Source organism: Anopheles ziemanni, chromosome 3 (genome assembly GCF_943734765.1).
Source record: "Anopheles ziemanni chromosome 3, idAnoZiCoDA_A2_x.2, whole genome shotgun sequence".
NCBI classification, from domain to species: Eukaryota; Metazoa; Arthropoda; class Insecta; order Diptera; family Culicidae; genus Anopheles; species Anopheles ziemanni.
Window position 1 is genome coordinate 12,742,867 of NC_080706.1, and position 13,473 is coordinate 12,756,339.

Sequence of the window (13,473 nt, forward strand, 5' to 3'; positions counted from 1 at the left end):
ACGAGCATCCAGTTACGGCCGGATTCAACGACAGAAAAGGAAAATCGAGCCCGGTGCACTTGACACTATCTTCCGGCAGGGTTGGTCCTGCACTTCCGAGTGTGTAGCGAAGGTTGTCCTACTGCACGACACTTTCTCACGTCATGCCGGTTTGCGAAAAAATGTTCTGAGGGACTGGCTACAAAAGGATTTGATATTGATCTTTTTCTTTAGTATCAACATGACCGTAGGTCTGGCAATTTCTATGTCTAACAATTTGGTACCAATTTCCAAGCATCAATCAAAATTTGTCTACTCTATCGTTATTCCCTTTTCTAGTTTATATGTAAGATACTAATGTAGATGCATTAGGAAACTTGTGGGAATTGAGTTTATTTTTTGAAAATTTTAGGAAATTTATGAATTTATATCCTATCTTTTACTAAATTATCAAAGGCGTAGGGTTTTTGTTTGGAAATTCTACCTCACAAACTCTGCATCAAATTGCAAATTCCAAGGTATGCATACCAATTTTCAAATCAGTTTCTAAGAAAAAAAAAAAACATAGATACAAGTAAATTAACCACATTTAAGAGAAACTGAGAAGCGCTTTATGGTGTATCGAGTGCGAAGTTCAGTAAATAAATGAATGTTTAAATTTACTATCGGTCTTCTACAACTTTTAAAAATCAATATATTAAGAATTTATACCGTGTTGAACATAAGCTTTAATCGTTTACTCTACTAAAATCTCCTTTGTAATCTTGCCCTGGCTAACAAGATCAAATTTGCTCGACACCATCGAAAGTGATAGGAAACCAATCAGTGGCTTGGATAAACTCCACCAACTGCCATGAAAGCGTTTAGCCGCCGGGAAAGCCAGTTTCACTTCCTCTGCAGTCGGAAAAACTATCACTCTAAATATAGACGCCAGCTACTCGATCCCTTATCCTACGATCCGCCTTCGGAGCCAACCGACTGGACGTTTTTCTCGTATCAAGTTCCTCGTTTACTTTTTGCGTGTCGGGAATCGGTTTCCCTTCGCACAGCATCCGATCGGTGCAATGTCTTGGTAGAAGGGAGAAGCGAAAACAAACATACACGCGGCCGGCTGCCAGAGTGGCGGAACGTCGACGCCATCTCGGAACCGGCCCCGGCCGACGAAGGAAACTAGGTTATGCGTGCGTGATGTCGTCCTCGCCGATGCATTTCAGCGTTCGTTTTCACTCGCGGCCGCCGAGATCCGATGCACTTTCGCTGCTCGACACACTAACGTGTGATGCGACCACGGCTGGGCACGGACCACAGACAGACAGACACACAGCTGCGTCCGGGGGTTCGCATACGACGACTCGTGCGAGTTGGATAGCATCCGCATACCGCCACTTCGGTTGCCCGAGCGCGACGGGCTAACCCTGGCCTTGAAAGCGATAGTTGTTTCCCGGCCGAGGATATCGGGACGGTGGCCACAGTTCCCAGCTGGGCAGAGGTTGGGCTTCGCGACCGGTTCGGCGCGCAGGCGAAAGTGTTCTCGGGGTGCCATTTTGTGAGCCGTCGGAGTCTCGAATCGAAATGCGCACGCTTCCTTCCCTCAAGGATGACTTGCTTGGTGGCGTTTCTGGGAACGAAACAAGGAAAAACCCCAAAAGGCACCCGGGGGGCAGGAAGTAGCAGCACGGTGGATGCATGTGCATAAGAGGTGTCCTTTTAAAAATAACCCCATTGCAATCGTTTCGCCATCTTTGCGACTCATGTGGCATGATCGGTTGGCAGCTCTTCATGAAGATTCCTTTCGAGCTTGTCCGTCTACTTGCCGCCTTCCGCAGCCGGATGTTTGTTTTTTCAACAAATTAAAAATGTATGTGTTTGGTGTTACCGCCGATGAATGAAAACCTCATCAAACGCTCGCCGGAAAGTGGGTTGTTTCGGAAAACAATCGCACCATCCCCGGACCGCTCATCTCGGTACCGAGAAAATGAATTGAAAACATCCTCACCAACAACGTGACACACAGAAATGTCCACTTGCGTGCCATATAAACTAGACGGAGACTGCACCCAAAACTTTTCCCTGCTCGCAGACAGGATGCAGCAAAGTGTAGCAAAAACTAGTCGGCCGTTGTGTTTACCTGCCGTAAATACGTCTCTGGCATGATCGAGCATCATTAATCACGGCGGACGTGGATGCGCCGTCCTTTTCGCGGACTGCAGTAAATCAATTAGCTATTCGAGGAATCTCGAAACACTTCAGAGAAAGCTCCTCTTCTTGGATTGACTAAAACGGAAAGATGTGAACTGAACGTGAAAGATGATCTATTTGTTGCCAAGGTAAGAACCGGACATGTTTAGTAAATGATTTAAAATTCAACGACCCACCGAAGAAGGTTAAATCTTTGAGATTTCAACTTCCGTGTGGATTCGGCAGAGATTGGTTTCACTACTTGCAAGCCTTTTAGTTTTGTGTCACAGCAATGTTATAATCGATCGTATAGTTTGAATTATTTTAACCAAACCTCCCTTAGCGTCAGACGTTTAGGATTTTCCCTGATTGCATATTTTTTAAATGACATTGAATGTTATAGAATCAGTACAACGACCGAAAGAAGAAATAAAAACCATTATATGCTATTTGAGAAATTATGGAATAATATCGTGCATGAGCCGATTATGTGGCATAAACATTACAATCATATTACGTAGCAGAACCTTTGCATGTCATCCGTAAGCGCGGAAGGGAATCTATATTACGACGCACTGATGCTTGTTACGCAATTCACGTACAAGTTCAAAACCAACCCGGGCGGTGGATGGCACTCGGTCAGATACAAAGCAGTTACGCAACGCATATTCCGACCAGCTGTCCAATATTGGAACCTCCATGGGAGAAGTTTATGCTGCCTGGTGTGAGGCAGCGTAGAACTGCCGCGTATTATCAAGGATGGTTCTGCGTTTCAGCGTCACCGAAAAGCGGATGTTATGTCGCTGTAATGTAATTTTCCACAAGGCAGCCCCGGTTGGCTGTGTGCCTGCCCGGAAGGGATGCATCGACCAACAAAGAAGCCCGAGGGCGAATTTGTTTCCCTTTCCGACGCGAGCATCCTCGGGCGGGTTGTTCGGCGGGTTGAAGCGAAGGGGTCAAAGACCGCCCTGGTGATGGCGTTAGCGTATCCTTGACACGGGAGCATGCGCCATACACGCCGTCGAGTGAAAAGGATACCCCCACGGACGTCTGTCTCGTTCGTTCGAATGCCCATCAGTTCTTGGAGGAAAATTAGGCCGATTGAACCATTTCACTTTCACCCAGTTTTGGGCAAAAGGTAAACAACAACAAAGAACAGCAGATCGGCGGATAAAGGAATGGCAGCGAGCGTCACCGTAGATTCCAGGTAGTTTAAAATTCTCATTCACGGATTGGGAGTCTGGGGGTCGACAAAAAATTTTTTAGGCATCTCCTTTTCTTCCGAATGTATGTCAAACGTAAAATGTTCCTTAAAATAATACCATAACAAAGAAAATAAAAGCACCCGTAACATTAAAGGAAGAAAAAGCGACGTACCTTTACGACGTCCGTACGGTCCTAGAAAAGCGACACCCTTCCCGATCACGTTGTCGTCGATGTACTTCATTATCTTCAACGTGTCCTCGGGCCGCTTCGGCGTGGCAAAGCTGGCCTTGGGTTTACCGGTGGCACTGCCACCAGTTCCCCCCGCCGGACGCAGCGGAAAATCATCCCCGCTCAGCGAAAGACTCTTGGTGCGGCTGGCCTTCTTCAAGCTCATCGTGAGAGCTCCCCCTCCGCCGTCAGCACCGTCCTGTGCGGTTTCCACGGTTGCGGAAAGGAGCAGCAGCACGTTAACCGAAGCAGCGAACGGAAAACGCGGCCAAACTTTGGTACTCCTCGCGGCGACGCCTGAGCTCTCGAATGTCACCTGACACTGGGCGGATTGGTTGCACTGGGTTTTCACCTGGTTGTTGTTTTACGGAAGTGCTCCAAATACGGATGGGTTGGCAGGACGACCTACCGCAACGACTACCAGAACTGCGGATGCACTTTTGCCAACCATACGGTACGGGGTGCTGAACGAGCGTAAACAAAAACAAAGCAGCCCACGATTGGCCGCTCGAACTTCCGATTACGAAGCGGCCGCTTATCCGTGACGCACAGGATAAAGCACGGAAATCACGACAATTAATTAATATGTTGCAGCGAACTAGAACAAACACGCGCCACACGGATTAACGCAGCCTGGCGAAGCAGATTCTATTTCAAGTGAGACAGGCCCCGACAGTGGTGTTATTTTCTTGCCCGAATTACAATCGGGAATACACTAAGGAGCGAGCACTTTGGAACGATGAAAATTTTCCGCCTTAGTGTGGCGCCCGTGCACGTACGCAAAACACTACGAAAACACACTCGGTTGGACAAGCACCCTCGCTTATGGCCCGCGGAAAAATACGCACGACACTTTGAACACTAACCTTCGCACGCACGCACGGACTTGGCTGCAATAACGTTTGGCGGGTTTAACTGAACTCGCGATCTATCTTTCTTCGCTTCTTTCTATTTTTTTGTTGCTACCTGTTTACTTTGTGTACTCGCAGTATCTTCTATATTTTGATTGTAGACATACAAATAAACGCGATCGCAGCAAACTACAATTAATCACAAGTGCGATAATAGGACTCGCTTATCTAAATGCACACTCTACCCCCCCACATACATCCAAACACATTCAAAACAAGACACCGCTTCGAAAAAATCGTAATTTCTACGCTGCGCAGCAGAAACACGTCTGTACCGTCTCGTCGCTCGAACACAACTGATTACGCGGGATCAGGTTGAGTTTAGTTTCGTTTCCAACATTGACCAAGGTACTTGCAACAAAATGGGGCAGTGTTTAAAATAGCCAGTTCTCGCATAACTTTCTAGTCCCACTGTCGATTTGTACAAACAACCTCTCAAATGATTGGTCTTTTCAAGACACGTAACTTTGTGGAGGGTAAATTTTACCACCGTTTCTTGATTTTGTGGTAAAAATCTGTGTGCGAAAAGGATGGCACTTTACGGTAAAAAGGTAAAGAAACCTTGATTTGCAATTTTGGTTTAAAAAATTACAATTTGCAAATATCTTTTTAGGGCCTCAAACGAATGATTTGTAAAGTATATACTTAATCTTTTCAAGTTTTTCTAGTAGTTCTCTCCTTAGGGATATCAAAAGATTCGAATTACTTTCGTTTGCACAAGTTGCCCGATTACCGGCCCTGCGGGACAGAAATGACTGAATAAGTGACTGAATAAATGACTGAAAAAGAGTAGTTTATTCAGTCAAAACGTGAGCGATTTTGAGCGACCCTCCCCTGAACTGAGTGATTCCCCTTTTCACACCGCTCTCTCCTCTCTCCTTCTCCCTTCCCCAACCATTCGTCTGTACCCACCCAGTCATCATGCCGTACATCAATACAACACGCAATGTTTCCTTACATTTTAATAACTTTATTTTCTTGTTTGTTCATTAAACACTTGCTAATTACATACCTTCTGGAAAGAAAAGAACAGACAAGCAATCACATTCCATTAGAACCTTTGAATGGACAATTACAATTCTACTCCACTTACCCTGAATGCTGGACCATCGGGTATTGCTGGAGGTATTTCGTTGCTATTCTGAAATAATTATGGATAACACTTACCTGTATAGGGAATCTTACTTACCAACATTGGTTTCATGATAGATTTCTCATCACACATCACAAATAAACACACTTTTTGCACATTTTTCGGCACACCATTCTTTTTCACATTGTCAACATCACAACAAAGCAATGACGTCTCGATAGCTTATACCAAGATTGTTGAACTCAAGGTTATGTGTTAAATGTGAAAGAAAACAGAAATGTCAAAACCATTCGTGCCAAGCAGATTCTTTGCTACTATTAACCAAACTGATAGTCTAAATCTTTGCAACAAATATTTTGGATGTATTTTTTATCATAATTACTCATTGTTTTCGGTCGAACAATTGAATTGACAACATATTTGCATGGTTACACAACGTTGACAACGATACAAATGTCAAAAATTAGACTTTCGATATACCTTTAGCTTCAACCACTTTGTTTGAAGCAGGAGGTAGAATTCGGAATGGAGGAGAAGATCGTGAGCGTAGCCGCTCGCTGCGTTGAATCGTGGACGGGAAAGGCGAAGCAAGGGGAGTGCATGACGCATGGGGACGGGTGGTATAGCAGTTTGTAGAACAAGGGGTTAAAATAATGGTGGAAGTAGTGTGAAACGGGTGGAAATTAAGGGGAGGTGAGTCCCGTTTCCCGCGGGGGGTTCAATGGATTTGGCGGTTTTGTTCAATCGGTTATTACCGTTATTGCTATTTCGAACATAATGAGTTTTCGAACATAATGTATGGAATACAAAATAGAAAGTTACATTTTATCGCAGATTTAAGTGTATCAATAACCATGGTAGTAATTACGAAAAATTGTAAAATAGCAGATTGCAAGCTCGAGAATTGTGGCTATCATAGGTATGAAAATAAAGTAGAACTTCGATTATTTTCTTCAGCATGGTTGCGTGAACACGTGTGGCTGAATAAGAAAATGGTTTTAGCAAATTAAACAAATAATATTATCCAGCGTCAGCATGCAGAATAACTGATTTCATGAGCATTTGCACATGCACTACTATTCTCTTCTTTGTTCTGCTTACTAAGTTGCTATAATACTGAGAATTCTCTAACGGCATTGCAAACACGTGTTTGCAGTAAACGTAATTCGTTACAAAAAGAAAACGTTCAAAAATTAAAAAAAGTTCATTCTATTATATTTACTTTGGGAAACATAGTATATTGTCGTTGTCATAGACATCTTTTCAAAGTACTATTTTAACGTTCATACTTTCATTAACAAACCATTATAACTTGTTGATTTATAGCCTCTAGCAAGTGCAAAGATTTTTTTTTGTATTGCTAATAATAGTCCTCAGCGAGCATCAGGGGGATTTCAAATCAAAGGCAATAATCGCTTGAGCCGTTAAATAGCATAGCTTTACCTTTATCATGGTGAGAAATTCCAGATGCACGCTGGCACGAACAAAGGCACTTTCAAGAGGTTCATTTCATCCTAACAAAGGATCGGATTCGTTTCGAAGGCGGCAACATACTAATAGCCGAGTGACGAAGCCAAGTAGCTTCGATTTCCGGAGGCTCTCCTTCCGGACGTTCCCCGTGGGGAAGTAGATTCCATTGCGAAACGAATCGAACCGTCGATTGGGCTTTTAATACACCCAAAACACCCGACGCTGGACGTAGATCCGGTTACCATGGCGCACTAGGGAAACACAACAAACAAACAAAACGGGTGGTTTTTCATCCGTCCTCGTGGGGGGTGGTGTGAAAATTCCTCTGTCAGTCGGTTAGAAGTCACCGTCGCATCCCGAAGCGCGGAGAGAGAGATTTTGTACGGTTTCTAAAAACAAAAATTAAAAAATCCTCGCAAAATCACGAGATACTCTTTCCCCTACCGGGATAGGCACCTGGAACCAGGAGAGAAATTTATTTTCAGGTCACCGGGTGGGCGCAAGTGTCTTCTTACCCCAAAACAAGGATAACCTCAAAACACTAAAAGTAAACGATGCCACCCGAAGTGCTTCGTGGCTAAGGGAACTGCGGGTGTAGCTGGCACCTATCGGCCGTAGAACCATTGGTCGGATTGGGTTGATCTAGATTTTTCCAGGCCTAGGTAGCACAACAAACCGCGAAACGCGCCAAGACAACCCGAACACAGGTGCCCCTCTCACGCCCGCACGCTATGTCTGGCCACGGTCGGTCGGTGTTTGTGAACTCGTGCATCAAGAAACCGCTCAGTCCGTCGAGCAAACGGCCCAATCCTTCGTTTTTGGTGCCACAGTGTAGTTTAGACCGTGGATTGCAGGACCCGCGCACTCAGGACGCGATGAGTACGATGACGCGCAAGAAGGCTGCATCCAAGTGCCCCCTGGCACGGAACGGCCACTACCGTCGCTCCAAGTGCTGCTCGATGACGCACCAGCTGCGTAAGGAAGCGGATAGCTTCCAGACGATGGTGCAGTTTTACGACAGCATTCCGGACTACAACGAGTTGTTGCATCTACCCCGGGACGAGTTCTACTGTCGGCTAAACACGTTGAAGAAGAAACAACGGGAGCTGAAGTCGATGTGCTGCGTTGGGGAAGCTGACGTCAACGGTAAAGGTGACCGTGCGATGCAACCGGAAGTGAATGACGGCTGCACCGGAAGAAGTGAAGTTCAAGGGCTGACAAAACATAGCTATGGTGGCGTGAGTGATAGTGTAGGTACCGGTGATCCCGCCAGAGAAAACGTTCGACCGAACGACGAGGATGGAGATTCTTCCCTCCACTCGTGGAGTAAATCGCCACCGACGGTTGTGGACACGACGAACGATTTTTCCCGTAATCCAACCCTCGCACGGAAAGGTTCCGCCAAGTCGGTGCGAATCGAGAGCACCAAAGAGGACAACTTAAACGGTACAGGGGGCGACGGAGGAGGACGCAAGTATCGCTCGGGGACTCCCTTTGCTTCCGAACCGGACGACAGTGGGACAACTTCGAAGAATGTTACTCCGACGTGCGCCACACCGATCAATGCCGATTTTGTCGAACGGTACGATCGGTACGTGAAGCGCAATCTGCGCTGCAAATCGGCCAGCCCTATCCGCAATCTCGCGAATGTCACCATCCCACAACCGTACAAGATGACCCAACGCGAGGAAGAACAACGGACTCTTCAGGAATTGTTGCTGACGAGCAAAAGTGCCTTCCCGTCACGAGAGGCTCTACCGGAGCCTGCCTCCTCCTCAACGGCCAAACCCGCGACCCAGTTTCGGGCCCACCCGGTTCCGATTACATCCCGTATACCGCTTTTCGACACAATCATGGCCGACCAGGAGTATCGCAACCGGCTGGCGAAGCTGAACTCCGAGATCGAGCTGCAGTCGCAGATCAAACCATTCCACTTTTCCGAGCGCCTTAATCGGGGTAATAGCCGCTGTCTCAGTAGGAGTCTATCCTCGCCGGCCCTACTCGGGACCGGGCTGGAGCTAGGGCTCGATGGGCCAGCGAAGGTACGGCCCTTCAAGGCGAAACCCTGCCCCAAGAAGCTGTTCAGTAGCTCCTTTCAAACGAAGGCCTGGGAGGAGGAATACTTTCGATTTCTCAACAAACGCCTCCGGGCTGAAGAGATGCTACGGCAAGCCACTCTCCCACCATCGATGGCTCGCCGGGAGCGAAGCGAAAGGAAGAACTGTCTTTCGCGCCATTCGGTCACGACGGACGAGACGACCAAGGATCGGCCAGGATCGGCCGGTGGCGGGAAGAAATCGAAGCGGAAGCGAAAGACGCGGAAATCGTTCAAACGTCGAAAAAGTGTCGAAGAGAAGTGTGCGGATTACTTTGCATCGGTCACCGATCCTTCGAGGGTAAGAAAATTCGTCCTAATGTGAGTTTATTGTTTGTAGTTTAAATTATCTTCGCCTATCGTCCATGTAGATACTTTATCCAACAAGTAACTCCAGCTGCAGTAACAGTACCGATCCCAACCGTGGCTCGGGTGACACACCGGCCCCGATATACCCCGTCAATCGGCCCAACCTGGCGGCTACACTGCGCACCGAATGGTGCCGGAAGAAGTTACGAGACCTAGAACTCGATGAGACGGCGGCGGAAAAGAAGAAAGCACCCCGGTTCCGGTGGGGTGTTAAGAAGTCGCAGGCCTTCCAGAACCTTAACCTAGAGTAAGTTATCGATCGAAGCTATCTAGGCGCGTTTTTAATGTTTCCTTTCTATACAGTCACACCCACGAGGAAGAACTCAACCTTCGGCTAGCGACGAGAAGAGCTGAGCAGCGGCTTCGACAGGAGGAACACGCGATCAACATGGAACTGATGAGGCAGCGGGTCAAGGCAGCCCCGTTGCTTCTAGAAGGTCCACCCCAGTGGGGTCCCCGGTTAGGGCACGTTGCCCATCGCTGCTCGAGCCTTAACCGCGAGTCCGAGCAAGCCCTTTTCCGGAAGCCGGAAAAATTCACGAAATCTATTTCCCAGAAACTACCAACGGCCGCACCCATTAGTGGTCCACCAGCGGGACCTAGTAAAAAGTGTGACTCACCGGTGACGTCTTATACCAACACCAGCACCAGCAGTCATCACCGTGGCCGTCCGGGACGGCACGAGCAAAGACACCAGCGATCAGCTGAGAAAAGACGCAACGCCGGTAATGGGAGCAAACTTAGTACTTACTCCTTCGATTCCACCGGAAAGCAAAGCTACAAAGTGTGTGACAGTGAACTGCTAAGTTTGTCGGATGTTTAGCACCCGTAGTAATCTGATCGTTGGAGATCCGCCGTTGGAGAAAACTTAAAAAAAAGCACAATCAGAACGGGGCAAGTGGAGATCGTATCCTATGTTCCGTTGACTGGAGATGATGAAGTGCAATTAAAGAATATGATTTATTTTCTCTTTCAAAGATAAATACATTGAAAACTCATACTGAGCAATAATACTAGAGAATTTTATTAGAGAGGTTTATACTTTTGGAGCTTTTAGATGTCGCAATCTTTGTTAGGAAAACCCTACCGGATTGTTGCGTGATGAGAAGCCAACCTTCTTCCGGATGTGTGATTGAAATGCTCTTCTTTAGTTTGATGCGTTCACAAAACATTAGCCAATTTATTTGTTGAAACGACCAAACACGAACCAGAAATACAGCTAAAATCAAAGTAATTTGACAAAAAAAGTGTTAAATTTTATCTGTATTGAACCATACGAATCGTTGACGTATTGAAGCAATTGCGGAGAAGATCGATGTTGAACGATACCAGTTTCCGGATACGCCGCATTGGTCAGGGTTACTTCTTCCTAATGCAACCCTAGAGCGAAGTTCGATCTACGGCCAGCTTAGCGTAAAAACGATGGAAAACTACAAAGCGCACGAGCCATGATAAGATCAACATCGATCGACACCGAACGATTTGGCTACCCGCTGCAACCGGTCACGTTCCGTACGCAGTCGTTTGATCAGCACGGCCTGCCGGTCCAGCTGCCACTCGACCGGCTGCTCCTGCAGTTCCGTCTCCGTCATGCGCCGATAGCGTATATCGGTCTCCTTGCCGTGGCCCTCCGCTTGACGGATATCGATCAGGGCTCGTACAAGCGGCACGTAGAAACACAGTAACACTAGCAGCTCCAGAGCGCACACCACGATGACGAACACTTGGGGTGTGATGGCCGGATTCAGTGCACCGCCACCCGATGCCATACCGTCGTGATCGGTCTCGTGTGGGAATAGATAGCGCACTTGATTCTGTACCGCGAGCAGAATCACATTCCACAAGCTGGCGATCTGCAGCGGGGTCTTACGGTACACCGTCAGTGCCCGGTATCGGTCGAAGTCCGGTTCGGCCAGCCTCCCAAACTCCCGCTTGTTTCGTTCGTGGATCACATACGTCAGCAGCCAGTAGACAACGCGCAGATAAACGATGATAAAGTACGTAGCGGCAGCCGGATCGCCATCGTGCGATTGACCCCCAAGCGATGACACGGTAATGCCAACCGTAACGATCAGGATCGCAAACAAAAGATGGGCACTGGGGAGGGTTGCAATAAGGTTTACCGAAAGATTCATCTCGTGCAAAAAGAAGTGTTCTATTTTTTCGTCAAACTAACCTTATCAGCAAAATGACAAACACAGGACGAAAACGTGTTCGATCCTCGCCCATTTCGGGTAAGGGAAGGAGCTTAGAGGCGTTGGTTTGAGACGTTGACTCGGAATGTTTTGACATACTGCAGCCACTGACCTGTGCCGGATCACTGATAATGAAAACGCGTATGATCAAATCATCGATCATCGATCGGGACAGAGAGAGCGCGAGTTATCCTGTTCTATGGAATTATTTACGCACTAAGTAAAACGAAAGAGAATATGTGTGATAAAAAGTGAGTGAGAGGTGCGTGGGGGTGGGGAAGCAGAATGTCCGCACATTCTAAGCTGGGTATAATAAACCCCCATGGTCAGTCGTGTAACTGCCTTTGTCCGTGTTAGAAATCTTTGCCAACGATGTCGACCTCCTTTCTACCGCGTGGTTTATCGTCCTTTCTGTTTAAATCGTTTGCCATCGGCTCATCGACCACCACCGGCCGTTTGACCGGGGCCAATCAATCGCTGTTCCACTCGACCAGTAACACCGAGCCGGATGATTCCATCCGGTTTGATAAACTACAAACCGTTCCCAGTGCCTGGTAGGGAAATTTTTTTACATCTTTTTTATTTGGATTACATCCTTCGATTGTCATGGTTGTTATCAAAAATGGCGATAAGATTTTCAAAAAAAAAGTGCAGGCAACCTATAATGGTAGATCCAGTAAAAGGATTTCCTTTGACGCAATTGGTATGGGATTAAGGAGGATTGTGCATGGTCTGTTTTTACTACTTTACAGTATTCAGTTGTTCGTGACCCTCGCATTAACGGTCGTATCGGTGATCTACACCTTGCAGCAGTGTGACACCAGCACGGTCTGTCTTTACTACTACATGCTGCTGTATCTACGGGGCGTCTACTGGGGGATAGTCTACGTAAGCCAACGGACCTCAAGTTCGATTGCTACCTGATCGAGTAGCACATAATTGCAATTCCATGTCATCCTTTTTGCCCATTTATCTAGTTAATCCATCTGTACAGCAAAAGCCGCCATCAAGGTCTTAACCGTTGCGGGCACCATACGTTTGCCCGGAAGATGCATCGGCACAAAAAGTCCAGCCTGCAGCTGGTGACGCTATCGAATACGGTACTTCTGCTGGTTCACACGGCTCTCGGCCACTATTACGGTGGCCAGTTCATTCAGCGGTGCTTTGTGGAGGGATTCTCATCGGTAGTGTTCGTCACGTCGATCACGCTGCTCGAGAGCATCGTAATTGTACCGGTACAGCTATCCTACATCGGTAAGTACATGGCAGACCCATGGACGCAATGAACGCATCGAAGGTTACAAACAAAACGAATGTCGATCTTTATAGTGCAAGTTCGTGTATTCAACCTAACCCGTCCATCGCCCGACGCCCAGCAGAGTACCAATGACTTGAGCCTGCAGGTCTGCCCCAACGAGGAGTATAGCGTGAACGACAGCTTCAAAAGCGTGACGGATCCGAAGGAGTTCATTCAGCTGCAATCGGCCATGATAAGCAAGCTGAGGGAGGAGAAGGAACAGCTTCGGGCGAGGATACGGGAGGCGCGCAACATGGTCGAGCTGGCCCCGAACCAATCGCTGAACTACTCGCTAGCCGAGCAGTCCCTCATCGGAGGTTTCTGAAACATGAAATACGGTTCCATACTGGGGATACTGTGTACAAGTACACAATTTGGAGTGTAATTTAAATAAACAATTCATTTTTGTTAGTTTCGCATGCATGTTTTGATAATAAATATCTTAAATCATC

At 47.1% G+C, this 13,473-nt stretch overlaps 4 protein-coding genes across 4 annotated transcripts in view; 2 read left to right on the forward strand and 2 right to left on the reverse strand.

The window, feature by feature from the left end:
- LOC131289492 (uncharacterized) overlaps positions 1–3,842 on the reverse strand; it is a 49,140-nt gene extending 45,298 nt beyond the window's left edge. Inside the window, exon 1 of the mRNA XM_058318766.1 lies at positions 3,535–3,842. Within this exon, the coding sequence (XP_058174749.1) occupies positions 3,535–3,757 (223 nt within the window). The 5' untranslated portion in view covers positions 3,758–3,842. The remainder of the gene's footprint in view (positions 1–3,534) is intronic.
- Positions 3,843–7,796: 3,954 nt separating this feature from the next.
- Positions 7,797–10,352, forward strand: LOC131288591 (uncharacterized). Its single transcript, XM_058317739.1, has 3 exons — positions 7,797–9,461; positions 9,532–9,776; positions 9,833–10,352. The coding sequence occupies exons 1-3, from the start codon at positions 7,797–7,799 to the stop codon at positions 10,350–10,352; spliced, it is 2,430 nt and encodes an 809-aa protein (XP_058173722.1).
- Positions 10,353–10,919: 567 nt separating this feature from the next.
- LOC131287617 (uncharacterized) lies at positions 10,920–11,840 on the reverse strand. Its single transcript, XM_058316681.1, has 2 exons — positions 11,706–11,840; positions 10,920–11,626 (listed from the first exon to the last, which is right to left on the reverse strand). The coding sequence occupies exons 1-2, from the start codon at positions 11,819–11,821 to the stop codon at positions 10,987–10,989; spliced, it is 756 nt and encodes a 251-aa protein (XP_058172664.1). The 5' UTR covers positions 11,822–11,840; the 3' UTR covers positions 10,920–10,986.
- Positions 11,841–12,063: 223 nt separating this feature from the next.
- On the forward strand, positions 12,064–13,409 carry LOC131287869 (uncharacterized). Its single transcript, XM_058316955.1, has 4 exons — positions 12,064–12,278; positions 12,477–12,612; positions 12,702–12,978; positions 13,054–13,409. The coding sequence occupies exons 1-4, from the start codon at positions 12,097–12,099 to the stop codon at positions 13,344–13,346; spliced, it is 888 nt and encodes a 295-aa protein (XP_058172938.1). The 5' UTR covers positions 12,064–12,096; the 3' UTR covers positions 13,347–13,409.
- The last annotated feature ends 64 nt before the right edge of the window (positions 13,410–13,473 follow it).

What these genes read in the sequence shown, in the direction of transcription:
- LOC131288591 (XM_058317739.1), top strand. Translation starts at nt 7,797, where the DNA reads ATGTCTGGCCACGGTCGGTCGGTGTTTGTGAACTCGTGCATCAAGAAA. An exon ending in CGGTCACCGATCCTTCGAGG is followed by an intron (nt 9,462 to 9,531) that starts GTAAGAAAATTC and finishes TCGTCCATGTAG; the next exon opens with ATACTTTATCCAACAAGTAA. An exon ending in TTCCAGAACCTTAACCTAGA is followed by an intron (nt 9,777 to 9,832) that starts GTAAGTTATCGA and finishes CTTTCTATACAG; the next exon opens with TCACACCCACGAGGAAGAAC.
- LOC131287617 (XM_058316681.1), bottom strand. Translation starts at nt 11,821, where the DNA reads ATGTCAAAACATTCCGAGTCAACGTCTCAAACCAACGCCTCTAAGCTC. An exon ending in TTTGTCATTTTGCTGATAAG is followed by an intron (nt 11,627 to 11,705) that starts GTTAGTTTGACG and finishes AACCCTCCCCAG; the next exon opens with TGCCCATCTTTTGTTTGCGA.
- LOC131287869 (XM_058316955.1), top strand. Translation starts at nt 12,097, where the DNA reads ATGTCGACCTCCTTTCTACCGCGTGGTTTATCGTCCTTTCTGTTTAAA. An exon ending in CAAACCGTTCCCAGTGCCTG is followed by an intron (nt 12,279 to 12,476) that starts GTAGGGAAATTT and finishes ACTACTTTACAG; the next exon opens with TATTCAGTTGTTCGTGACCC. An exon ending in GGTACAGCTATCCTACATCG is followed by an intron (nt 12,979 to 13,053) that starts GTAAGTACATGG and finishes CGATCTTTATAG; the next exon opens with TGCAAGTTCGTGTATTCAAC.